The 27532-nt window shown below is 44.7% G+C and overlaps 1 protein-coding gene across 2 annotated transcripts in view; it reads left to right on the top strand.

Moving 5' to 3' along the window:
• The window catches only part of INSR (insulin receptor), a 150872-nt gene that overhangs the window by 95402 nt on the left and 27938 nt on the right, over positions 1-27532 (top strand). For both annotated transcript variants that reach the window (XM_036758164.1, XM_036758159.1), the window contains exons 3-10: positions 869-1190; positions 8026-8171; positions 8707-8851; positions 11703-11917; positions 17557-17683; positions 20169-20422; positions 21639-21806; positions 26457-26658. In XM_036758164.1, the coding sequence (XP_036614059.1) occupies positions 869-1190; positions 8026-8171; positions 8707-8851; positions 11703-11917; positions 17557-17683; positions 20169-20422; positions 21639-21806; positions 26457-26658 (1579 nt within the window). The remainder of the gene's footprint in view (positions 1-868; positions 1191-8025; positions 8172-8706; positions 8852-11702; positions 11918-17556; positions 17684-20168; positions 20423-21638; positions 21807-26456; positions 26659-27532) is intronic.

Raw genomic sequence — 27532 nt, 5'->3', positions numbered from 1 at the left:
TGGAAAAACTAAGGCAGACAGAGGGAAAATGGCTTGTTCACGGTCACACCATCAATTAATGGCAGGGTGAGCGCTACAATCCATACCATTGTGCTTCCTATGGCTTTCTGCTTTCTTTGAAGACTAGTCATCCCAGATGCAAATGGTTTATGAATTACTCTTCCCTTTGGATTCCAATAAACTAAAAAAAAAAAACATTGATTAAGCTCCTACTGCATATTGGGTCTTGTACAGGATGCTGGGGAGAATACAAAGGTTGAAAAATAATGATTATTCTGCCCTCAAGAAGCTTACCATGTACTTGGGCCCTTGGTGGGAGTAGGGGGCAGGGTAAAAGAAATGTCACAAATATGTGAGTGTGTTGGAGCAGCTAGGTGATGCAGTGAGTAGAGCACTAGTCTTGGAGTCAGGAGGACCTGAGTTCAAATGTGGCCCCAGACACTTGACATACTTACTAGCTGTGTGACCTTGGGCAAGTCACTTAACCCCAATTGCCCTGCCTTCCCCCCTCAAAAAAGAACCCAAACCAACAAATGTTGGTGAGTGTGATACAAAGTAGGGTGTGATGGGGAAAAAGAAGATCATTTTTGGCTGGAGGCGGGGACCAGTGTCCAATCTCCCTTGATAGAAAGGGATTTCTGGCTTCTGGAGGTTTTCCCTCCGGCTGATTATTCCTTGTTTAAAGCTGAGATTTTGTTTGGCATTTTGTTGACTTCTTTGGGGCTGTGTGCTTGCTTCAGGGGTGGTAGCTGCACAGAGACACACTTCTCTTACTCCTGTTCGGAGGAAGGTGATGGTGTTAGAGAGATGCCACTCCTCTCTATAACATTTGTGTCCTCACCGGCTGCTCTCTCTGTTTCTCTTTTAGTGTGTCCACCCTCATGTAAGTGGCAGGGCTGCACAGCGAGCGGACAGTGTTGCCACAGTGAATGCCTGGGCAACTGTTCTGAGCCCAATGACCCAGAGAAGTGCGTGGCCTGCCGCAATTTCTATCTGGATGGCAAGTGCGTGGAGACGTGCCCTCCAAACTATTACCACTTCCAGGACTGGAGATGTGTGAACTTCAGTGTCTGCCAGGAGCTTCACAACAAATGTAAAAACTCCCGTAAGCCCTCTTGCCCCCAGTATGTCATCCACAATAACAAGTGTATCCCTGAGTGTCCTTCTGGCTACACCATGAACTCCACCAAGTAAGTACCAACCACATGGGGAGGCACACATGCATGTCTTTGCATGTTCATGTACATCTGTGTTGAAATATTAAAGAAAGGCAGCATAGAGTAGAAAAAAGAATGCTGTGCAAGGAGTCAGGAAGACCAAGGCTCATATCCCACGTCTCCTGTTTACTGTCTGTCTAATCTCAGGCTCTGTGGGTCTCATTTTCCTCATTTGCAAATGAGGGGGCTGGTCCAAAAGGTTTGTTCCAGCTCAAAAAACTCATAACTGTTAGAATCCAAGCTCTTCTGTTTCCTAGCCCTCTGGGCCTTAGTTTCCTCAACTGTGAAATGGGATATTTGGACTAAATGATTTCTAAAACCCCTTTCGGCTTTCGATCCTGATGGCACACATGATTCCTGTGGAAGAGGACTAACACTGGTATCATTTGTCCTGGTTCAGGCAGGCAGGTGATGTGCCCTCAGGTACCAGCCAGTCAGGATCCCAGGCAAGAGCAGAACAGTAGATTAGAGACCTGAATACCAGTCCTGGTTGTGCCTCTTACTACCTGCATCATCACGGGCAAGTCCCTTGACATCTCTGGGCCTCAATTCCCCTCCTCCACCCCCACCCTCTGTAAAATGAGGAGGTTGAACGAGATGTCTCTAATGGTGACTTGTCTCTTGCAATCCTGATGATGTAAATCTAGCCCTGGCCTCTAGGGAGCCTGAGGATTAGGTAACTCCTCAGGGGACCTGCAGGGAACAGCAAGATGACCCATTTGTGTTCAGTTTTGTGCCTAGAAGATGATGCTACTCATACAAAGGCATCCGTAGCCTGGATCACATGTCAGCAGAGCCCGAGGAAGGGAAATGGGGGCACCTTCTTAGGCACTGTCTGCTTATGACACCATCAAAGGAATGTCAGTCCCCAAAACAACAAAGGCATTGCTTTCATGCCTGCGTAGGAATCGCCTGTCTGCATGCCCACCTTGTCCATCCCTGATGAGTGTGTCTCTGCTTCAGGGCTCATCCTGAAGGACCGTATCCCTGAGAGAAAGGGGAGACCACTTGCCCTATCATTACTTCTGGGACACACCTTTGCTCTTCGAAGGCCAGTGTAGCCAAGCCAGGCCATGTTCAGGGCCACACTGCCATTGCTTTCTCACAGTGGGATCCTGCCCCAGGAATGAGTCAGGTTCCCTAGCTGTGTTCTTGATTTGTGTTTGTTTATTCTTTGATTAGCTTCTTCAGGAGATTGGAGCTGGCTTTTACTATAGCCCATTTCCTGGTTGGTTTCTGTATTTTCTGTTGTGTTAAAAAGCACACCCAGAAGTGGGATGGGGAGTGGGCGGGGGAGGGTTGGGGGAGGCTTCTGATGTCATCAGAGCTTCCCCTTCTTGACCCATGAGTTCCAAGGGCCTGGTCTGCCTGGGGGCCAAAGTGGAAGGATCCTGGTGGGAAATGTATTTTTCCTTTTTCCCTTTTTCCCCTCTCCCCCCTCCTTTTTTGTGCTAGGTACAGGCAAGAAGAGAGGAGGGTGGAAGGGATTTAGGTCACATCTCCCCTAATGTAGGTTTACAGGCCACGTCATGTGATGGCTCTGAGAACAGTGTGTCTTGTTTTATTGCATTAAAAAAATATTATCAGGTAACCTTGTTTTCCTGAAACATGTGCCTGCAAATCAACTTAGCTTAGCCTTAGGCAGCAGCTGCTTCCTGCCTTCTTCAGAGGACAGGGTATGGCAGGCAGTCTCTGCCTTTTCTCCTGTCTGGCATACCTTCGAAACCAAGAGCGGGATTCTTCATTTCCCCTTAGAGGCCAGCGTCGGTCTCCTACCCACTAATTAGCTTTTAATAGAAGGAGCATCAGTTTCATTATAACTCAGGCTCAAGGAGTGAATGAATCATCATTGTCCCTTACAACATCTCGGAGTGTGGATTGCAGCCGCAAACCACCACAGCTGAAGATGGTTGGTGCTGTCGAGTGATTTCTGAAGATTGGCAGATGAAGGGGCAGAAGTTTGTAAACTGGGAAGCCCTCGGGGCTGCCCAGAGATTCAGTGAGGATGGTGATCGGGCCCCTAGAATCACAGGATCGGAGATCTAGAAAGCTGCAAGGGACCTCCAACGCCATGCGATCCAACCCCATCATTTTACCAATAAGGAAACTGAAGCCAGAGAAGTTCAGTGAGTGGCCCAATGTCACACAGGGAGAAAGTGCAGAGCTGGAATTTGCATCCATATTCTCTTACTCCAGATAAAATTTGCTCTATTACTTCATAGCTGGTTCAGAAAATATTTATTACAATATGTGCCAGGCGCTGGGCTTGGTACCTAGGCTATAAAGACAAGAATGAAAACAGTCTCAAAGAGATTACACCCTAGGGGTGGAAGTTGGATAGATGTGAAAAACTGTGGACCCAGATAAGTCAGTATAAAATACAAAAAGAGTCTGTATGTGTATATAAGTATATATACTTATACACGTGCAGATGTGTCCTATATGTACACATACATATTTATAAATGTATGTATACATATGTACAGAGTACATGCATATATAAATATATACATATATAAAATATGTATAGAGAGACAGTAAGGGGTTTGGATAGAGATAATAGCTAACATTTATCTGGAGACAGCTAGGGGGCGCCATAGTGGATAGAGCTCTGGGCTTAGAGTCAGGAAGACTCATCTTCCTGAGTTCAAATCTGGCCTCAGACACTTCTTAGCTGTGTGACCCTGGGCAAATCACTTAACCCTGTTTGCCTCAGTTTCCTCATTTATAAAATAGATATCATAAAAGCACTTACGTTGTGGCACTATTCGGAGGATCAAGTGAGATGTTATACTATGTAAAGCACTTTGCAAACATTAAAGCATTATAGAAACAGTCACTGTTGTTATCTTAGTGATAGCTTATTTGGCCACAGCATCCTATGTAGCAAAGAAAAATACAGAATGGCCTTGAGTCTGCTGTGGTCCCATCTCCCTTCTTCGGTGATAGTAGTAGAGGGCCAGAAGAAATACAAAGATGGGAAAACCAGATTTTCCACTGCTGACCCAGAGACCATTTTGACAGATTTAAGGGATAAGTTTCCACTATATCTGAATGAAAGGAGGAAGGCTTTTTCAAAGACTTGAAAAAGTTCATAGTGCTTACTATAATGAAGAAAGAGGAGGAGGAGGAGGAGAAATAATAAGATTAATAACCACTGACTCATAAGCCTACTTTCCCAGCTCTGCCTGCCAAACCTTTATCTGAAAGTGATCTATGCAGGCATCAAAGGCAACCTTGAAAGTATGGAACAGGCAAGGCTGTGAATGATCAAAACAATATTCTACAACAGGCCAGATCTTTAACCACAAGTGATTAAAAGGTCTAGAGGACACAAGATTGCACTGAGGTCATTGTTTGGTTTGACGTAAAAAAAAAAAAAAAGACATCTGATTCAGTAGGAGCTGTAAAGATCCTTCTCCCAGAAGGTGTCTCCCATGGCAAAAATTACACAAGATTCTTTGCGAGGTGTAACAATAGAGGTAATTGTTCCATGGCCTCCTTGATTGGTCATGTCAGGAGAGGCATAAAGCAGGAGAGATTGCCACTGGCATGGAGGATGTTTGGTGCAGAATCCAATGAAAGAGAGATTCCCTATATTCTTGACCCTTTTTGTGGGATGGAGCCCTTGGGCAGGCTGGTGAAGCCCAGTACTACTATGGGTTCTTGCCTATATCCACAATGGAAGGAAATGCTAAGTTTCAGCTAGAGGTCAATGATAATAAAGGTGTAATTTTTTCCCATTCCAGTTCATGGACCTCCTGAAATTTATCCAAGGACTGAAGGTTAAGAACTCCACTCTAGATAGTGAGGTTCTTCAGATGCTCTTGTTTGAGGCGGATGATACCATCCTGATGGCTGAAAGCCCAGAACCATGCCAGACTCTCCTCAACTGGGTCCATCATCATACCCCAAGTTGGCATAACTTTCCAACTCTTGATCTGTGATCCTCACCCAAAGAAACAAGTTAATGAATGTATCTTGTCCAGATGATGATGTATGGTTGGGGGACCAACCTCTAGCAAGCCTTTCCATTAATGACCTTGATTAGGGACTACACATGGTCCCATAATTGAACAGGAAGAAGAAAGCTGAGTGATTGCCTTGGGAAAATCCTACTATGTTTTTAGTGACTCCCAAGCTTCACCTTTTCAATATTAATCATCTTCTGGTGATGTTGTATGTGGCTATGGGTCATAGAAGGCCAGTCTCAAAGAATTAAAGACACAGGCCACCCAAAAGGTAGTAGAGGGAGAGGGACTGGGTGGGGGTGAATAGGCAGCCACATATCACCCACAAAGAATTACCAGGAAGAATAGACACAAAGAATGCCCTTAGAGACCAGCAAGGGAGGTGGTCAGGTCCTGGAGCAGTAGTGATGGAGTGGGAGGAAGAATACGGTTGACTAGACAACCCACCCACACCACTCTGGAGAAAGAGAGAGATTTTGGGATGGACCCTCCTGGGAAGGATGTACAGGAGAGGATGTGGGAGAGAGTCACCTAGGAGGAGATGTAAATGGACTGTGATCTCCATCACTGAAAGAAGTGGCCCTAGCATCATTCAAGAGCCCCCCTCCGACATCTTCTGTTTTAATCTCCTGTAATTCTACCATCCTCTATTCTATGGTTTCTCAAAGCTCTGACATTCTGGATCCTAAGGGCCCTCCCAGCTCTGACATTCTCTGTTTTAAGGGCCCTCCTAGCTCCGACATCCTGGGTTCTAAGGTCCTTTCCAGTTCTGCCATTCTGTCCTAAAGGCTCTCCCCACTGTGACATTGTGTGTTCTAAGTCCCCCCCCCCAGCTCTGACATTCTGTGTTTTGAGGGCCCTCTTTGCTCTGGCCCATTTTTCATGATTATATCTCATATTGGTTACTTCCTGATGACAGCCAAGTAAGTTCCTTAATCTAATTAGTAATGTATTCCAGAATCCTACAGTAGGACAGTAATGTCTGGGAAGGTTTCCCATCGGTGAGGTGTAAATTCTCACTTAACTCCCTCATGGGACATCCGTTTTTAATCCTTTCCTGTCACCACCTTCTTCTTGTCTGGGGCCACTTAACCTTGAGGTCTGTCACTCTCTGGGGGAGGGGGGGTCCTTTTCTATTCTGTGATGGTGCTGGGTGTTTGTGTGCATGTGTATACATGTAAATGTGCACCGTATATCTTAGTTCAGGCCTATGATATGACTGGGCAGCTAGGTGGCGCAGTAGAAAGTGTTGGACTTGGAGTCAGGAAGACCTGGGTTTGAATCCTGCCTCAGCTCTTAGCTGTGGGACTCTGAACAAGCCTCTTGACCCCTCAGCCTCAGTTTCTTCACATGTAAAATGTGGCTAATCATAGCACCTACTTCCCAGAGTTAGGAGGATCTAATGAGATGACATGTATAAAGTGCTTTGCAAACCTTCAAGTATTATAAAGTGGTAGCTAGGACTATTACTATTATCACCATCATTCTCTTTACAACAGGGTGCTTCCAGTGAGGAAATTCCCTCTCCCCAGGCAGATCAGCCACTTCCAGTCTTAGAGAGCTGCCTGAAGGGGGAAGGGAAGGGAATAAGCATGTATTAATAGGCCTGCTATGTGCCAGGCACTGTGCTAAGCGTTTTACAACTATCACCTCATGAGATCTCCACAGTAACTCTGGGAGGAAGGTGCTAATGTTATCTACATTTTACAGATGGGGAGAGTGAGGCAGACAGATGTTAAGTGACTCACCCAGGGTCACACAGTTACTGAGTATCTGACTCAGGTCTTCCTGACTCCACTGCACCACCCAGCTGCTTCTAATGACTCACTCTAGGAGGTGAAGGTCCTTGCCCAGGGTCACCTAGTCAGTGCATGGATGTCAGGGGCAGCAGGTGAACCCAAGGCTCCCTGGCCAGCTCTCCACCTGCTCCTCCTTATTGCCCATATATACAGCCTAGAAGTAACCTAGGGCTCTGAGGGGCCGAGCACCATGAGAGAATGCCAGCTGTGGCAGGTTACCACACTGGAAAGGCTTTGAGCACAGGCCTTATGAGAGCCTGGTGTCCTGTCACCTGAGGTCCAGCCCAGCTAAGCTCAGAGAGTCGGGGCTGGTCACCAGGCGATGATAAGGAATGATAACAATAGCTAGTATTTACATAGCTTTTTAAGCTTTACAAATACTGTGGGGCAAGGTCTATTATTATCCCCATTTTACAGATGAGTAAACTGAGGCAGATAGCAATTAAGTGATTTGTCCAGGGTTACACAGCTTGTAAGTATCTGGGGTAGAATTTGAACTCAGAACTTCCAAACTCCAGACCCCTGAGTAGAGAGTATACCACCATTTGTTGGCTTTGTTGTAGAAAAGACTCTTGTTCTGCTACAGGTGGGACTAGATTGTCTCTGAGGCTCCCTTCAAGTCAACATTCTGTGATTCTTTAAGAGAACAGGAACCCCCCCCCCAAGTTTAATATTTGGTCAGGCACCCCAGATATTTTGTCATTAATATTAATAACAACAAGAGGCTGATAGAACTAGGAGGGACCTTTGATATAATCAGGCAGGATTTGAACCCACGTCCTCTGACTCCAGAATCAGGGCTCTTTCCATTGAATCGTACTACTTTCTTACTGGCTGTTGCCTGCTAACTTACTTCCTTACTAGCTGTGTCACCCCAGGTAAGTTTTTTCACCCTGCTAAGGCTCAGGCAGTCTCCTCTGGGGTTAGGGAACCCCCCAGAGCAGGCTTCAGCCTTGCTAGGAAAGACTCCTGGATCATTTCATTCCCACAGTAACTTGCTGTATACTACAGACCTGTTCTCTGTCTCTTGTCTCTTAGCCTGCATTGTACTCCCTGCTCTGGTCCCTGTCCAAAGGTCTGCAACATCGAGGCTGACCGGACCATCGACTCTGTGCATGCTGCCCAGGCCCTTCGAGGGTGCACCGTCATCAACGGGAGTCTCGTCATCAACATCCGCGGTGGCAGTAAGTGTCTGGGGAACGACATGGGCATGGGTGTTCTGTCCAAGCCAACATTTATTAGGTGCCAGCTCTATGTGGTGCTTATAAATAAGTGAAAGAGGGGGAGCCTGAGAAGTCCCTCCTGTTCCAGGGTGAGAAGAGTCTTGGAAATCAGAATAGCGGCTCGCTTTTCTCTAATACTACTAGACAGCTGAGAAAGTGCTTTTCATGAGGCCAGCAGTGCATATCTTGCCAGTCCAGCTGTTACCCCCATCTTGAACACCAAAAGAACTCCCCAAAGTCATAGGTCCAATGCCAAGTGGCAGAGCCAGGATTCCAAAGCCAAGGCTCTCCATGGCACCCCACAAAACATCCTCCAGGTGACCTGCTAGCTAATCTCCTAGCCTTGCTGGCTGCCTCCTGGATGCCTTCCAGCCAGACTGTTTAATATCACAGATAATGAGGAAATTAGAGCTGAGCAGAAATCATTTGTGTCAATATTCATAGAGAGAGGAAGACTCGGTGATTCGGACTTGTTCTCCCTTCTTCCCTGATCCAGATAACATAGCAGCTGAGCTAGAAGCCAATCTGGGATTAATAGAGGAGATCACAGGGTACCTTAAGATCCGTCGTTCCTATGCCTTGGTATCGCTCTCCTTCTTCCGGAAGCTGCACCTCATTCGAGGAGAAACCCTGGAAATTGGGTAAGCCTGTCTTTTTGGCGCTCTGGACTATGGGCTTTTGAATGGAGCATTGGCTCTGTGTGTGTTGGTGGGAGGGTGGGGGGCAGGTAGGAATTCCCCTTGAGGTTTTTAAATGGGAAAGGTGTCCTTTTGGTAACTTCATTGACTATTTGGGGGAATGAACTGGAAGTAGCTTCAATTGGAGTCTCCCTGAAGGTAGGGAACTCATTTTAATCACGTGTACAAAGAAAGACTCCCAGGCCCACAAGTCACTCAGGTACCGACACATCCATAAGAATCATTTCAGTTCAGTTCAATTCAGGTCAAGAAGCATTGATGTACTAAGTGCTAGAGATAAAAGGAAAAAAAAAAAAAGAAACAGTCCATTCCCTCAAGGAACATAGTCATCTTTGGGATAATACTGTGTACACAGATAAGTCAAAATAAAATAAACAGGAGATTTGGAAAGTGAAGGGACCAAGGAAACCTCATGTAGAAGTTGACCCCTGGCTGAGACTTGAAGAGAGTGACCTTCCATGACCCTTCCACAGATCCCAGGCATGTGTGAAATATGGAGACCTGGATCTGTGTATATGCATGCAAATATGTACAGATACATTTCTAGTGCATTCAAAGCATATGCATATGTTGTTTGCTGAGAGCAAACTTTCCATCCGTATAGATCCCAGTCAGTCTATAAGTAAACATTTATTAGACATCTACTATGTGCCAAGCACCCCAAAGAAAGGCACAAGTATGGTCCTTACTCTCAAGATAGTCCTCATGGGTTTCTGTAGCTGAAAACAAACATCCATTTATGGCAGCTAGGTGGTACAGTGGTTAGAGAGTTGGACTTGAAGTCCAGAAAAACTGAGTTCAAATCCTGCCCCAGATACTGACGAACCATGTGAACCTGGGCAAGTTACTTAATCTCTGTCTGCCTTAGTTCACTCATCCGTAAAATGTGGATGATAACAAAACTTGCGCTACTATGTTGCTATGAAAAGATGACATATGTGAAACGTTTTGTAAAGCTTAAAAAGCTATGTAAATGTTAGCTATTGTTATCATTCCTTATCATCGCCTGGTGACCAGCCCCAACTCTCTGAGCTTAGCTGGGCTGGACCTCAGGTGACAGGACACCAGGCTCTCATAAGGCCTGTGCTCAAAGCCTTTCCAGTGTGGTAACCTGCCACAGCTGGCATTCTCTCACGGTGCCCGGCCCCTCAGAGCCCTAGGTTACTTCTAGGCTGTATATATGGGCAATAAGGAGGAGCAGGTGGAGAGCTGGCCAGGGAGCCTTGGGTTCACCTGCTGCCCCTGACATCCATGCACTGACTAGGTGACCCTGGGCAAGGACCTTCACCTCCTAGAGTGAGTCATTAGAAGCAGCTGGGTGGTGCAGTGGAGTCAGGAAGACCTGAGTCAGATACTCAGTAACTGTGTGACCCTGGGTGAGTCACTTAACATCTGTCTGCCTCACTCTCCCCATCTGTAAAATGTAGATAACATTAGCACCTTCCTCCCAGAGTTACTGTGGAGATCTGATGAGGTGATAGTTGTAAAACGCTTAGCACAGTGCCTGGCACATAGCAGGCCTATTAATACATGCTTATTCCCTTCCCTTCCCCCTTCAGGCAGCTCTCTAAGACTGGAAGTGGCTGATCTGCCTGGGGAGAGGGAATTTCCTCACTGGAAGCACCCTGTTGTAAAGAGAATGATGGTGATAATAGCAATAGTCCTAGCTACCACTTTATAATACTTGAAGGTTTGCAAAGCACTTTATACATGTCATCTCATTAGATCCTCCTAACTCTGGGAAGTAGGTGCTGTGATTAGTCACATTTTACAAGTGAAGAAACTGAGGCTGAGGGGTCAAGAGGCTTGTTCAGAGTCCCACAGCTAAGAGCTGAGGCAGGATTCAAACCCAGGTCTTCCTGACTCCAAGTCCAACACTTTCTACTGCGCCACCTAGCTGCCCAGTCATATCATAGGCCTGAACCAAGATATACAGTGCACGTATACACACATGCTTCTACACATAAATCATCCCCTGAGGTTCTCCCTTGATATGTCATCTTAGTGAGGTTCTCTTGGCTTCTCGATGGCTGTGGCATAGAATACCTCTCATATCTTACCAGGCTTCCCGTACAAGACGGATGATGCCCTATGTGTCGTCCTTTGGGAACTGTCTTAGTTAAGCTCACCACTAGGGCTGACTAAGCCCCAGGGACTCTCAAAGACCATCCAACAAGTTGCCAAGCACCGTGATCAGTACTGGGGAGGGAGCAACCCCGAGGACAAACATCGGTCCTTGAAATATACACATCAATTTTGGAACTCAAAATCCAAAAATGTTTTTTTTTAAATTAATAATATATTTTTTAAAAATGGGTATCATCTTGCTTGTCTTCTCAGTGGGTAGGGGAAGGGCTAGAGAGAGAGAGAGAGAGAGAGAGAGAGAGAGAGAGAAAATTTAGAACTCAAAATTTAAGATAACATTAAGTGCATATCAAGGATGCCCTTGTCCGGCAGCAAAATTCCTGGTTAAGCCAACTGGCAAGCATTTAAATGCTTTCTTTGTACCAGGCACTGTGATAGGCATCAAAGATACAAACACAAAAATGAAGCCATTCTTGCCCTCAGGGAGCTTACTTTTTATCACAGTCAGACCTGAACTTTAGGAAACCCAGTTTGGCAGTTGTTTGGAGGATCAAGTGGAGGGAGATGAGATTTGAGGCAGGGAGACCTGTTAGGAGCCTATGGAAGCTGTTCAGGCAGGAGGTGAGGAGGCCTGGAAAAGGGCACGCCACACTTCCCAGGTGAGCTGGTCCAAGTTACCTCCCACCTTTCCCTGTGTTCCCCTCCACAGGAACTACTCCTTCTATGCCCTGGACAATCAGAACCTGAGGCAGCTGTGGGATTGGAGCAAACACAACCTCACCATTGCCAAGGGGAAACTCTTCTTCCACTATAACCCCAAACTCTGCCTATCTGAAATCCACAAAATGGAAGAAGTTTCCGGCACAAAGGGCCGGCAGGAGAGGAATGATATTGCGTTGAAGACCAACGGCGACCAAGCTTCTTGTACGTGAGACTTGGTTTGGGATGGCCTCCATGGTGGGCAGAGGGTGGGGCCCCCCTATCCGGGAACTGTCCAAAGGTGGCTAGTAGTGTGGCAGATGCTGTACTAGGGTTGGGATCAGGAGAGATCTGGGTTCAGATCTTACCTCTAACTGCTCCTCTGCAGAATGGGGGTGTTACCTGCCCTGCTTCTGCCATAGAGTTATTGATTAGCTCAGATGCGATCCTGCAGATCCAGGGTCGGGGTGGGGGGCGCGGCGTGTCAATATCAGTTGTTAATTACACGGGGTTAAAGGGATGACACGGGGCTTGGGGAGTGAGGATGCTGGCCTCACCCCTGAAACAGGGAGGTAGTTTCCCATTAGTCTTCTTTCAATTCCACATCATGAGCCATGATGGTAGTAACCATCGAAACAGACGAGGAGAACGTGGGTGAGAAGCCAGTGGGGAGTCTTGGCCTTGGCTTCTCAAGACCTTCTTAGCATGGTAAAGTCAGTCATGTAGTCAGCAAACATTTATTCACATCTTACCACGTGCCAGGTACTGGACTACAAAGAAAGGAGAAACCACCATCCCTGCTCTCCAGGAGCTTACACTCCAGTGGCAGAGACAACGTGAAAACGACTATGTACATACAAGATATGTACAGAGTAGATGGGAGGCACTAAGTGGTGGGAGGCTGGGGTGAGGGCAGGTACAGGAAAGGGCTCCTGCAGAAGGTGAGATCTGAGTTGTCTTGAAGGAAGTCGAGGAAATCCAGGAAGGGGAGGGGAGAAGACAGAGCAATACAAAGACACAGAGTCAGGAGATGGTATATCATGGTTGAATCTTTTCCCTCCATACTGAGCCTCCGTTTTCTCATCTGCAAACTGGGAATAATGTTACTTGCACTGACTCCCTCATGGGGAAAGGAATAAATATTTATATATTTAAATTTTATATAAATATATAACGTATTTTGACATAATATATGATAGAGATATACATATAAATATATTTTATAATAAATTTTATATAAATATATAAAATATTTATATATTTAGCATAGACACTGTGCTATGTACTTTGCAAATATTTACTCCATTCTGTCCTCACAACTGTCGTGCAAAGTAGATGCTATGAAGTATCTGAGGCTGGATTTGAACTCATATCTTTCTGATACCAAGCCCAGAGCTCTTTCTGCTGCCTGATCAGTTCCTGCTCTGAAATTTGTAGGCTTATGGAGTTCCCTGGAGGGCTGGGAAGGAAAATGATTCCCCATTCTATGCCATTCTGTGTCAGGGGCAGGGTGTATACCAAGAGCCTCCTGACTCCAAGGTCTGCTCTCTATTCACCAAGCCACACTCCCTCTCAGATATCAAATACATACATCCAAAGTGGGGTGGATTAGGAAGAACCCAGGCAGCTGGGGGCATCCTGGAAAGCTTCCTGGAGAAGGCAGCAGTGGCTGGGTCAGAGCTAGGGATGTCGACAGGCAGACAGTGGGAGGGGGAGAGTATCTTGTTTGGGGCAGAAGAAGGAGGCCAGTTTGGCTGAAACAGAGAGTGCATCAGGGGAATCATTTGAAGTAAGTTCTGAAAGTCAGGCTGCTGCAAGATTGTGAGGGTCTTGAAATGCCAAGCAGAATGTGAAATGCTTAAAGATCAAACGTGGCCTCCAAGAAGAGAGGAGAAGATGCTTTGCACTACTTTTTGTAGAGGTGGGGAACCATGGGTGTGAAGTAGGTATATGTTTTTATAGTTAGCTTTGCTGAAATGATTTTTTTTCTTTCTCTTTTTTTCCTTCTTTATTATAAAGGGTAGATCTCTGGGAGGGGTAGGAGATGGATACAGTGGGAGATATAGATGACGTAAAGACAGAAGATATCAATCAAATAAAAATGCCACATATTTCCTCTGAGAGGCAGCGCAGAGCACTGGAAGCTTCTCGAGTCAATGATTGACTCAGCAGCTGAGAGCCTGCTCCTCTGATGAGTGGTGTGGCACAACTACTCTAGCCCTGCTGCCCCTTTGGGCTTCCCTCTTCTTTGCCTCAGCTACTGCGGAAGCTAGCACACTTAGTTTCAGAGTTGGGTCTCTAAGGCTGCTGAGGGAATGATGCAACCCTGGGCAGAATTTCCTCTTCAAGTGGGGCCCACTTGCTAGGTCTTTAAGGACACCGAAAGCCAGGGCCTCTCACTTATTATTAGGAAGTCTTTTTTTGGGTGGGGGGAGTGTTAGGAGTCTTGCTGTTTGTTTAACACTTGCCTAACTGGAGTGTTAAGTAAATAAAAGGAGCCAGGCTCCTCTGAGCCTCAGAATGGAGACATGACTCTACTACTCATCATCGCCCTCCGTGAGGCCTTGCTTGTAATAGAGGTTCCATTTTGACATGGGGGAGGGGGAATGTATGAAGGAGTGGGTAACCAGGTGACAGGGGGAAGTAGATGGGACAAGGGGGATGGAGAGGAGCACGAGCCATTGTGGAAGGGGATCGGGGAAAAGAATGAGTCAATTTCCAGTAATAGCTAATATTTATAAAGTGCTTTGAGGCCTTTCACAAATATTATCTCATTTAATCCTCACTACAATCCTGGGAAGGTAGGTGCTATTATTATCCCTACTTTATAGAATAGGAAACTGAGTTGGCTTAAGTGACTTTCCCAGCATCACACAGGCCCGATCGGATCACAGATTTTCCTGACTTCTAGTTTAGTACTTTATCTGCTGTGTCAATTAGCTGCCTCTCTAGAGAGAATCCATCTTTCTTTGGGCCTGGAGGGACCCGAACGTGGGCTGCCTGCCTCTTGTTATCAACCTTGGCAGCTGTGTCTGGGGGAGGGTATTTGTTCTGGCAGATGATGATGCAACTCTATACGGGAAGCAGGTAGTGGGTGTGATTATGGCCGGGAGTAGAAGACAGTGAGAGACTGGAAAAAACTCCACTCCACCCTCCAGAGGTCAAAAAGCATCGGAGTACACCGGATGATCTGGGGAAAGGGCTGCCAGTGAGGCTGGACATTTGCAGCCTCTCAGTTAAGAAACTGAAACTACCACTACTACTACTACTACTACTACTACTACTACTACTACTACTACTACTACTACTACTACCACCACCACCACTACTACTACTACTACTACCACTACTACTACTACTACCACTACTACTACTACTACCACTACTACTACTACTACTACTACTACTACTACTACTACTACTACTACTACTATACCTACTGCACATTTACTTAACACTTTAAAATTCGTCCAGGGCTTTACTTATCTGTCTCATCTGATCTTCCCAGCAACCCTGGGAGGTAGGTGCTTCAGGTCTTATTATGCCCTTTTTATAGAGGTGGAAACTAAGGCAGAGAGAGTTATCACTTTGGCAGCTGAGTTGAGGATGGACTAGAGTGGGGAGAAACTTGAGACAGACAGGGAGAGCAGATCTACACCAGGGTGGTGGCTGTGAAAAGGGAAAAGGGACATCGAAGAGAGATGTTAATAAGGGAGAGAGACAGAACTGGCCAAGTGACTGGATACGTGGGGTGAGTGCAGGTGAGGAATCAAGGATGACATTAAGGGAGGGAGGAAAGAAGGAAAGAAAGACAAGAAAAGGAAGGAAGGAAGCAAAGACAAGGAGGAAAGGAAGGAAAGATGGAAGAAAAGGAAGGAAAGAAGAAAGGAAAGACAAAGAAGAAAAGGAAGGAAAGACAAGAAAAGGAAGGAAAGAAGAAATGAAAGACAAAGAAAAGGAAGGAAGGAAAGACAAGGAAGGAAGGAAAGATGGAAGAAAAGAAAGGAAAGAAGAAAGGAAAAGAAGAAGAAAAGGAAGGAAGGAAAGACAAGGAAGAAAAGGAAGGAAGGAAAGATAAGGAAGAAAAGGAAAGACGGAAGAAAAGGAAGGAAGAAAGGGAAGACAAGGAAGAAAAGGAAGAAAGGAAGGAAAGACAAGGAAGAAAGGAAGGAAAGACAAAGAAGAAAAGGGAGGAAGGAAAGGAAGGAAGGCAAGAAGAAAGGAAAGACAAAGAAGAAAAGGAAAGAAGTAAGGAAAGACAAAGAAGAAAAGGAAGGAAGGAAGGAAAGACAAGGAAAGAAGGCAGGAAAGACAAAGAAGAAGGAAGGAAAGAAAGACAAAGAAGAAAAGGAAAGAAGGAAGGAAGGAAAGACAAGGAAGAAAAGGAAGGAAAAAAGAAAGAAGGAAGGAAGGAGATATGCACATTATGTGCCAGGCACTGAACTTTACATTTAATAATAATAATAATAAACTAAAATTTACATAGTATTTACTAAGTTCCAGGCACTGTGTAAATACTTTACAATTATTATCTCATTTGATCTTCACAACTACTTTATTATCCTCATTTACAGATGAGAAAACTGAGACAGACAGGGGTTAAGTGACTTGCCCAGGGTCACACAGTAAGTGTCTAAGGATTTGAACTTAGGTTGTCCTGTCTCCCAGCCCGGGGCTCTAGCCACTGTGCCACCTGACTGGCTGACTGGGAGGATGGCAGAGACGGTTTCAGTGAAGAGCTGGACTCTGGCCCCTGAGGACCTTTCATTCTCTGCATCTGGGATCCTGGGATCTGGCGCTTTCAGTTACACAGAGTCATTTTTGTCCCCCTGCACAATAGTCTACATGAAACAGAAAAGGGCAGGTGACTTACCCTAGGACTGGGTTGGTCTGAACTCCTTCCCTTGGATTGGAATGCCACCCAAGCTTCACCAGTGTGCCACCTGGGGAACTTAGGTCCTCTTGGCCTCCATTGGATCATGTGTGAAATACAGGGTTTGGACTCAGTGACCTCTAGGGCCCCTTCCGCCTCTGAACTGATGGTCCTGGGAATAGGAGCTGAGAACTAGAGGAATAAAGAGCTAGCATTTCTAGAACACTTTAAGGTTTGTCAAGTGCTTTACAGATATAATCTCAGTTTATCATCACAACTCTGGGTGGTAGGTGCTGTTATTATCCCCATTTTACAGATGAGGAAACTGAGGCAGTCAGGGTAAATGACCTGTCCAGAGTCATACAGCTAGTAAGTGTCTGAGGCCAAATTTGAATAGAGAATTTGTTCCTGACTAGATCCAGTGCTCTATCTACTATGCCATCTAGCTACCTAATTAATAGTCAATTTTTATTATGCTAATATTAATCATATTAACTTAATATTGCTATTAACAATGATAATAAACATCCCACCAAATATGAAAATAACAGTAATGATGATAAACATTCCATCAGCTATAAGGTATGAATAATAATAATAATTAATAATTGGTTAATGGGTTGGTGATTATTTCCATTTCTATGGATGTTTTCATACATAGCAAATACATAATAAATGTTTGTTTTATTGAATTGAAAATAATATAGAAAGCTCTTTCTTCATCACCACCCTATGAAATAGGTAACAAAAGACCTATTTTATTCATTTTACTGGCGGGGAAGCTGAGACTGCAAATTAAGTGACTGCCCCAGGGTCACACAGCTAGGAAACATTGGACCTAGGATTTGAGCTCAGGTGTCCTCACCACACACTGTCTCTATGATGTCAAGGGGTCGCCACTTTCCACAGACACTCGAGGATGGGGCAGTTTCCAGAGCCCCCAGGTTTTTCTGCTGATACTCTTTCTGTTTTTGTACCTGTATTTCCTCAGGTGAAAACGAGCTACTCAGGTTTTCTTCCATCAGAACCTCTCACGACAAGATCTTACTGAGATGGGAGCCTTATTGGCCTCCTGATTTCCGAGACCTCTTGGGATTCATGCTGTTCTACAAAGAAGCGTGAGTAGAAACATGGAGCTGGGAAACCACGAGGAAGCCGAGGGAAACAACTGAGGGTGCTTGCTACTTCCCCCACTCCCCGAGCTTGCTCCTCAAGTGACTGTCGTCTCAGCCATTCCCTAATTAAGTGTTTGAAAAATAGGAGAAAGATGAGCATATAGCCATCTGTCCCGTGTTTGTTAATTAGTCTTCTGGTCTTGGCTTTTTGGATTACATCGTGAATTCCTTTTCTTCCCATCTACTCATATGTATCCTCCCATATTACTCTGACTTCTTTATGTTCATCATTTCTAAGAACGAAGCATCTATTAAATGTTTACCATGTGCCAATCCCTGTGCTCAGTCTTGGGGATGAAAATACAAAAGCCAAGATAGTCCTTGCCCCCAAGGAACCTATAGTCTACTAAGGAGAGACAATATATAGAGGGAAGTGGTGGCCAGGAAATCGGTATTTTGGTCAAAATTTACCGGGATGGTGAGTGGAGCCATAGTTCAGTAGATGGATGCACTTCTTCCAGAAACAAGGGGCAGAGTGGGTTTGATCATGGTTCCTGATTTGGAGGATAGGGTTGGGAGAATGACCTGGTGTGGAATCCCAAGTCCCTGATCTGGAATGCAAGGTGGTTGTCAAACTTGTCGAAAAGATGGCTGGGGAAGAAAGGGTGACATTAAATGTGGCTGAGACCAGAAGAGGCAGTAGGGTCCTGGGGCAGAAGTTCCAGAGATGAAAGAGTTAACACCTCCAGGACATGGAGGAACCCGACCTGTCTCTGGGTCAGGAGGCAGGGTGGCTCTTGAAGGTTGTCTGTGAGCTTTCTTCCGGCACAATAATATGAGGACAACACGGTTGTTTCGGCCATTCCCCAATCAGCGGGCATCCATCCACTTTGTTCCCAGATTTTTGCCTCCACAAAAGATGCTGCTATGAATATTGTGGTAAATATGGGACTTTTTTTTCCTGTCCTCCATTCCTTTTGTGTATTGGCAAATTCTTATATAGTTGTTTTTCAAAGCAATTGGCTCATTTCACAGATCCACCGACAGTGTATTAGTGTGCCTATCTTTTCCCAGTCCTTCCAACATTGACCGTTTCCCAAATTCCCTTACAGTCTTGAAATTTAAACTCAGTCATAGGCTCCTGATTCAGAGACATGAAATTTTTGTGGAAGGAAGGGAATGTGGGGATTTTGGAATCATGCTGGCCTTTTCCCATCTAGCAACGCTTTATCTCTGGGGTTAGAATGGTCTGAATGGATTGATGGTGTTCAGTTGTATGAGCCACGTCCAAGCCTTCGTGACCCTGTTTGGGGTTTTCTTGTTTCTTTCTCCAGCTCGTTCTACAAGTGAGGAAACTGAAGCAAACAAGGTTAATTGACTTGCCCAGGGTCACACAGCTAGTAAGTGTCTGAGGCCAGATTTGAACTCAGGAAAATTGAGTTTTCCTGACTCCGGGCCTCCATTCTGACATCCATTCGAATGAATTAGTCCTTTTTGAGGAAGCAGCCTAGCATAAGGTGTGCTAGCATAAGCATAAGCAGCCTAGCATAAGAGTACTAGAACTCTAGAGACTTGGATTCCAATCCTGACACTGCTGAGACTCAATTTTCTCATCTGTAAAATGGGAGTAACTGTACACTCTACTTCGATTTTAATTTTGCCTTGTTTTAAAGTTTTTTTAAAAAATAATTTTGCTTCTGTGCCCAAGAGTATGATTTTTGTACAGTAAAGGATAGAACAAAGTGAATAAAAGGTCACTGAAACCCAAGATAAGTAGAGAAAAGGGTAAAGGATCACCTAGTTGATAGTATAGAGTGCTGGGACTGGAATCAGGAAGACCCAGATTTAAATGTGACCGCAGATACTTACTAGCTGTGTGACCCTGGGCAAGTCACCTAACCTCTGTCTCAGTTTCCCCATTTGTAAAATGGAGACAGTAAGAGCATTCCCGTCCCGGGATCATAAGGAGGATAAAATGAGACAATCTGCAATGCGCTTCACAAATCTCTGAGTGTTACATAAATGTTTACTGTTAACTGGTCACCCTCAATGAGTTCAAACCAACGTAGCCAGATAAGCTGGCTGATGCGATTGCGGAGCCGAGCTGCAGTCAGTGATCTTTGCAAGATCGTGCAGGAAGGAATGAGGTGTTGCAGGATTGGAGAAGGGCAAATGTCCTAATTTTTTTAAAGGAAGAATTTGTAAACTGGAGGCCTATGAGTCTGACTTTGTGTATCGTCACCTGAATATTCTACATTCCTCTTTTTGCTTTATAGAAGGAATAGAGTGACCTGACTCACATTTTCTTTTTGTTTAGAAGTATTGGACTTACCTGTAGCCCTGATTCTTCTAGAGCACCATAATACCTGAGGTTGGGTCAGGCCTTCTCCAGAGAGCCTGGACAAGTTGGGCAGCTACTAGTTAGAAGCCTCAGATTCTAGCCAGCACTCTACCAGGATAACCCTTTATTCTTTGTGTTCTACCTAAGGCCTTACCAGAATGTGACCGAGTTTGATGGCCAGGATGCCTGCGGGTCCAATAGCTGGACAGTGGTTGACGTTGAACCCCCAGTGAGGTCTAATGATCCTAAGACACAGAATCAACACCCAGGGTGGTTGATGCGAAACCTGAAGCCGTGGACCCAGTATGCCATCTTTGTGAAAACCCTGGTCACTTTCTCTGATGAGAGGAGAACCTATGGTGCCAAGAGTGAGATCATTTATGTCCAGACTAATGCCACTGGTGAGTTGTCATTTCATGGACAGGAAAACCATTTACAGGGATTGTCTCAGGTCGGTCATCCAGCCCACAAAGGGTAGGACCCCTAGGTAATCCACGTATTTGCAATGGAGCCCAGTGCTTCCTTCCCCCCGTATCCACCCCCAATACACAGCATAGTGAGGAAATTGTCTTGAGTTAATAACTGGCAGAGAAGAGTCTCTGTCAAAAAGGGAGAGATGTTCCCTGCCCTAAGCACGCTGGAATTTAGTCAGCTGAGGAAAGTTCAACTTTGTTGCAAACTTTTTGCCTGTTTGTCATGTTCCTGATTTGGGTCATTGATAAAGTTCTCAACCTAAGAATGTTCCTTTCTCTGGAATGATCTTTATCTCCATGTGGTTAAGATGGCATCATGCCATCTTGTATGAAACTTTGATGTTGTGCTCTGACTCCCCAAGGAAGGGCTTCTTTGCAAATGATAACTGGGATGGTAATTTTCATCCTGTTTTTAAAAATAGATTTTTTGGATACCTTTTGTTTTTGTATCATAGGCATTTCTCAATAGCTTTCCTGCTCCACACCCAATAAGCCCTCCCTTTAAAAAAAACCACCCCAAAACCAGTTCAATAAAACCAACTCACCCAGTGACATTGCATGCAATTCCCTACCATTTATGCCCCACCCCTCTACTGAAGGTAGGGAAAGATACTTCCTAATGTCTTCTTTGAGGTGAAGATTGGTCTTATAATTACTCAGCATCTGACTTCTTTTGAGCAATGTTTTTGTTTAAATTATTGCAGTCATTCTGTTTATTGTTCTCTTGTTTCTGCTTACTAAATTCATGTAAGTCTTCCCATGCTTTTCTAAATTCGTCCTATTTGTCATTTCTTATGGCACAATAGTATTCCATTACATTTATATACTAGTTTTTCCTCAATAGACACCCATCAGTTTATTACTACCACAAATAAACTGCTATTATTATTTTGGTGCACATGGGGCATTTGTTTCTGCCTTATACCTTCCTGGAGTTCAGGTCCAGTAGTGGGATCTCTAGGCCAAAATTTATGAATAGCTTAGTCATTTTTCGCTCATAATTCCAAACTGATTTCCCAAATGACTGGACCAGTTCACAAGCCCACCAATAGTGTATTAGTGTGCCTGTCTTCCAGCAGCCCCACCTACATTGACTATTCTGTCTTTTGTCATCTTTGCCAATTTGTTTTCTTCCTATTTGCAGTTCCTTCAGTCCCATTAGACCCAATATCCGTTTCCAATTCTTCATCCCAGATCATTTTAAAGTGGAAACCACCCTCTGAGCCAAATGGTAATATTACGCACTACTTAGTGTACTGGGAGAAGCAAGCCGAGGACGTTGAGCTCTATGAACTTGATTACTGCCATAAGGGTGAGTAGTTTGACACCTGTGCGTACGTAGAAATCCAGGCATGCATATACCATGCTCTTAGGTCCCTATATGTTTTACTGAAGAGTCATTATTCACAGAGTGTGTAGTGCAGAACCTTAGAGTTGGAATAATGATAATAATACTAAACTAATTTAAATTCTATAAAATATATATAGATATTATAGATACAATATATATTTATGTATAATTATATAAATATAATAAATATATAATACATAAATAAAAACCTAAAGTATAGCACTTTAAGGTTTAGAAAGTGCTACATGTTTTATATACATACATTCACAGATATTACATCGAGGTGGGTGAGGGGAAGGAATAAGCATTTCTGCGTGTGTGTGTGTGTGTACTCAGGCAAATGTATGCATGTATGTATGTAAAGCAAATGTAAATGTATGTAAAGCAAACATATATGAAGTAAAATGCTTTACAAATATTAACTCATTTAATCCTGTTATTGTCCTCATTTTACAAATGTAGAAAGCAAGAGACCTAGAGAGGTTCAGTGACTGATCCTGGGGTCAGATGTCTGAGGCAGGATCTGAATTCTGTTCTTCTTGCTTCTAAGGCCAGTACTTCATCCCCTTTACCATGGTGCCTCTCAGGTCAGCTACTTCAGGCCCCTCATTTTACCGAGGAGGAACCAAAGGTTCATTGAGGTCAAATGACTTGGCCAAAGTCATACAGGTCTCAGAGAGCCCTGTATTTGAACCCTAGTCCTCCGATTGAAGCTGGCATGCTTCCTACTATATGCCACCACCATCTGAATCATAGATCCTTAAAATATGGAAAAGAGATTTTCAGCTGTCTAAAGCTTCATAGCCTTGGTTCAACCCAGTAGAAGAAATAGGTTGTGGCTACACTCTTAATAAGTAGGTTGATTGCCTTGTACTATATCAATAAAGAGTGACTTCTGCCATTGGTCCTCACTGTGGACTGAATGGAAGAGTCTGCTGATATCACTTGGGCCAATCTAAATGTTCCCATTCTGTGCTTGGCAAGACCAAGGCCATGAGAGCTTTTCTTTACACAAGGACTGCTGAATTGGCCAGGTGCATCCCCAAGAGCAATGTCCAAAGTATGCAAGTCCCTCTGGTCCTTTCTCTAAAGAAGTATGGGTGACTTGAGCTTACATTCAAGATCTGAGTTCAGGGTCTGCTGTTTTACTGGAAATCACTATTGCTATGATAAACATAGAGGAATCTACTATTGTTAAAATAGTAAAGTAATGATTTTAGAGTGCTTTACCCTTGTAAAATGCTGTATAAAAAATCAATTATAGAGTGAATCTCATAGAATGGGGGAATCTTGGATCTGGAAGGGATTTCCAGTGATCATTTGAGGCATAAATCCCTCCAACACCATTCCTGAGAAGGGTCATCTGCTCTCTGCGTGAAGCCCCAATAGAACGTAAGCTCTTTGAGGGTAGGGCTTAACTTGGAAACATTTGGACTGAATTGAAGGCCTCCAGTGAAGAAGAACCTAATGAGGAAGCCCATTCTGACTTCAGACAACTCTAAATTTTCAACTGTCAATTCGACAAGCATTTATTAGGCACCTACTGTGCTCAATGGAATCTCCAAGAACACCTAACCTCATTCCTTCATTTTACACATGAAGAAACTAAAGCCCAAATAAGAAAGAAGTCCCAACTGAAGTCACCCAGGAAATAAGTGGAAGAGCCAGGTTTTAAGTCATCTCTTAGCTCTAAATGCCAGAACAGCCAGGCTCTGGTCAAGAGTCTGACATATTATTACTTGGTTGATGCACGAGATGAGTTTTATATGTATTTTGCCTGTATCATCTGTATATGTACATTAGAATATAAGTTCCTCAAGGGCAGGGACAGTTTTTGCTTTTTCTTCCTATCCTCATTTCTTACCCCATTGCCCGTCATACAGGAAGTGCTTAATAAATGTTTAGCGATTTATTGATGAGGAGTACAACTACAATAGCATTCATTAAAGTGACATATATTCATGTTGAAATACAGTAAACCTGCGCTAAGAATTAGAATGTGACCTCCTTGAGGACAGGGACCCACCTTTTAACTTAGTAGAGTGACCAGCACACAGGAAGTGCTTAATAAATGCTTATTGGTGGATTGACCAAGTGCCCGCTGAATGCTGTGGGAGATAAAGTTTTTCCAAGACCTAGTTCCTCATGGATCTCACTGTATGCGGTAGGATTAGAAACAAAAACTAATGACTGTAATATGCAACCTTACGTTGCTCCTTATAGTAATACAAGCCAGAAGGGTCCCTTTGGCCTGGTTGTTCCCAGTTAGGAGACTCAGACAAGACTTCAGTGAGGACGTGACCTATGACCTTGGGCTTTAGATTCTAGGTAGAAATTTGGAGCTGGAGAGGGGCATTGCAGTCCCAAAGGAAAAGGTCTCACGTGGCCTCCCTTTAACACGATCAGCCACTCCTGGTTCTGCCCTCCAGGGCCAGCTAGACCAAGTCTCCAAACCCTCTTCCACAGGACAGCCTTTGAGTTCCATGAAGACCCATGTCAGGGCCCCCTCCCCCACCTCAAGACTTCTCCAGCACAAGGGAAACATCCCTGGTTCCTCCATCTGTTCTGTTCTGTGACTTGATTTCAAGCCAATCACTTTGCCGCCAGGCACCAGGCGAAGTAAGGGGGATACGAAGAAAGGCAAAATCTGAAGGCCCTTTACTGTTCTGGCAGCTTAAAGTTCTCTCTCCTCTTCCGTTGTAGGTGGCTTCAGGAATGGTTACATTTGGCCATTTAGACCCAACAGCACCTGAATTAAGAATCCCTTCGGGGGCATCCTTAAGTAATTGCCCAGCCTTTTCTTGATCTCCAATGACAGGGAACTCACTGTCTCCCACAGTGGCCCATTCTACTATGAAATTGCTTTAGTTATTTAGGGAACAAGCATTCTTATAGTGGCTGCTATGTGCCAAGTGCTTTACAAATATTATCTCATTTGATCTTCATGCCCTGCAAAGTGGCTGCTATTATCATCCCCATTTTATAGTTGAGGAAACCGAGGCAAACCTAAGTGACTTGCCCAAGGTCACACAGTAATTATCTGAAGCAGGATTTGAACTCGCCTCTTCCTGACCCCAGACCCGGTGTTCTATCCACTAGGCCACCAACTGCCTCAAACTAGGAGACAGTAAGCCCGATTTTGCCTCTGTGCCTTTTCCACCACTGCTCCTCATTCTGCGTGACCTGGAAGGCAGAACTTCCTTCTTTCACGTGACAGCCCTTCCAGTATTCAAATACTTGAAGACAGCTGTCTTGTCCCGCTCAATTCTCTTCTCCAGATGAAACATCCCCTGTTCCTCCTACATTTTCCGATGGTGCGAGATTAATTGCAAAAGAGAACATAGCTGTATACAACTCACCTGTTCATAATCTGTTCTGGGATCACCAGAAGGGAGTGGGGCAGCACTGAACAATGCTGTTGCAATCGTAGACTAGTTATGTATATTTTTCCAGGAGAAGGAAAATGATGCGTCATTGTAAGTAATAGAGGAAGATGAACATTTTGAGGAGAGTCCTTTACAGAGAGGGGCTCGAGGAATTGGTGGTGGTATTAAAAAGAGCCGTTTCTCCTCAGTTAGTGAATCAGTCAACAAGCATTTATTAAGCACCTGGAATATGCCTAGGGGGCAGCTAGATGGATAGAGTACCAGGCTTTGAGTCAGGAAGACTCATCTTCTTGAATTTGAATCTGGCCTCAGACATTTATTAGCTCTGTGACCCTGGGCAAGTCACTTAACCTAATTGCTTCAAAAAAAAGAAAGGAAAGGAAGGAAGGAAGGAAGAAAAGAAAGAAGGAAAGAGAGAAAGAAAAAGGAAGGAAGAAAGAAAGAGAAAAGGAATTGTTCAGACCTTTTGAAGGAGGGAGCATTTGAGTTTGAGTTCTCAGAAGAGGTGAAGAGGGAGAAAGGAGACTTGGTCAAGACACCAAGGCTTGGTCTGTCCCCTGCTGTTAGATAAGTGAGTGCTGAGGACATTGTGAAGGTACAGTTCAATTAACCAGACATGTATTAAGTACACACCATGGGCTAGTTTTTGCAGATGCAAAGGTAAGAACTAATCAGTCTCTTCCTTCAGAGAGCTTATATTCTACTGGTGATGCGACATATACATAAGCAAGTATATACAACATATGGTAATACAAAGCAATTTCCAGAGGAAAGGGAATGCTTCTATTGGGATTGGGAAAGGTCTTTCATAGGAGGTGGCTCCTGAAAGGTGCTCTGAAGGAAGTTAGAGATTTGGTAAGGCTAGGTGGGCCCACGTAGTGTTCTGGATTCCTTGGTGTCCATTCCTCACAGTGGAGTTGGTGAGACTTAGTGGGAAGAACCCAGGACTCAGTCCCCTGCTTCCTCCACTTACTTACCTCTGTGGCTTTGGCCAGATCTGTTCTGCTTGCTGGGCCTGCTCTGCCCCTTTATATGAGGGGACTGGATCGTGAAATGGTCTCTAAGGAAGGTCCCTTCCAGTTCTAAGCTCTGTGTCCCTGTGACCTGTCAGAAAGGATTTCCATGAGTTAGTATGATGCCTCTGAGTGTCTCCCTTGACTCAAGTCACTTTAGGTAAGCACCATCCCACGCTGACTTTGCCTCTCTTGTCTGGGCTTCTCTGCAGGATTAAAGCTGCCATCCAGAACCTGGTCCCCTCCCTTTGAGTCTGAAGATTCTCAGAAACACAACCAGAGCAACCACGAGGACCCTAATGGAGAGTGTTGCTCTTGCCCGAAGACTGACTCCCAGATCTTGAAAGAGCTGGAGGAATCTTCCTTTAGGAAGATGTTTGAAAATTATCTCCACAATGAGGTTTTCATCCCCAGGTGAGACATGCTCTTGCCCTTTAGCGCCTTTGCGGGGATTGATTTGGTTCTGAGTCCAAGACGAGTCTGAAGAAGGATGGGTCGTAATTGAAGTGAAATTCTAGGGGCCTGTTGTGTGGAACTGGCAACTAAGCAATGAGTTATTTTCTAATTAGCACCACAGTGGCCTATTCACAATAATTGGATAATTGAGGGGGGAAATATGGAGTAGGGAATTTAATTCTGAGTGCCATGTTTTAGGAAGGCCATTGACAAGCAAGAGAGATCTACAGGAGGACAGCTTGATGGTGAAAGGCCTCAAGATCATGCCACATGCTGATGGGATGAAGGAATTGGGGATGTATATAGCCTTGAAGGCTCTAGGAATGAAAAAGCACACTGGGAGAGGGAGTGGGGGATGGGAAGGAGCAGGAGCATGATAGTGCCTTCAAGGGCCATTGTCTGAAAGAGGCTTACATTTGTTCTGCTCAGTGCCAGAGGGTGGAATGAGGAGCAGTGGGTGGAAGGTGGAGAGGCAGATTTAAACTTGGTGTAACCATTCCTAAATGTGAGAGCTGTCTGATAGTGCTGGGTTCCCCTTCCCTGGAGGTCTTCAAGAGGTGACCATTTGCCGGATATGTTGTAGAAATGATTTTTTTTTAGGTCACTGAGGTCTCTTCAATTGTAATATCATGTGAGTCTCTACAAAAGAAATCATCTTCCCTTCCTCCGCACACCCCCCCACCCCCCACAATGCCTCCCACCAAACTTTTAGGAGAAACAGTCTTTGGAAGAAAATTCCTTCTCTTCCTGCCCCACCTCCCCCCAGAGCACCTGGCCAACTTTCTAGTTCTTGTTGAGGCCATCAGGATCATCTGCCTAAATCCCCCTAAAT

Source organism: Trichosurus vulpecula, chromosome 1, assembly GCF_011100635.1.
Source record: "Trichosurus vulpecula isolate mTriVul1 chromosome 1, mTriVul1.pri, whole genome shotgun sequence".
In the NCBI taxonomy this organism is placed as follows: domain Eukaryota; kingdom Metazoa; phylum Chordata; class Mammalia; order Diprotodontia; family Phalangeridae; genus Trichosurus; species Trichosurus vulpecula.
Note: the sequence above shows the minus strand (reverse complement) of the source record. Positions and strands in the feature narration are given on the sequence as shown.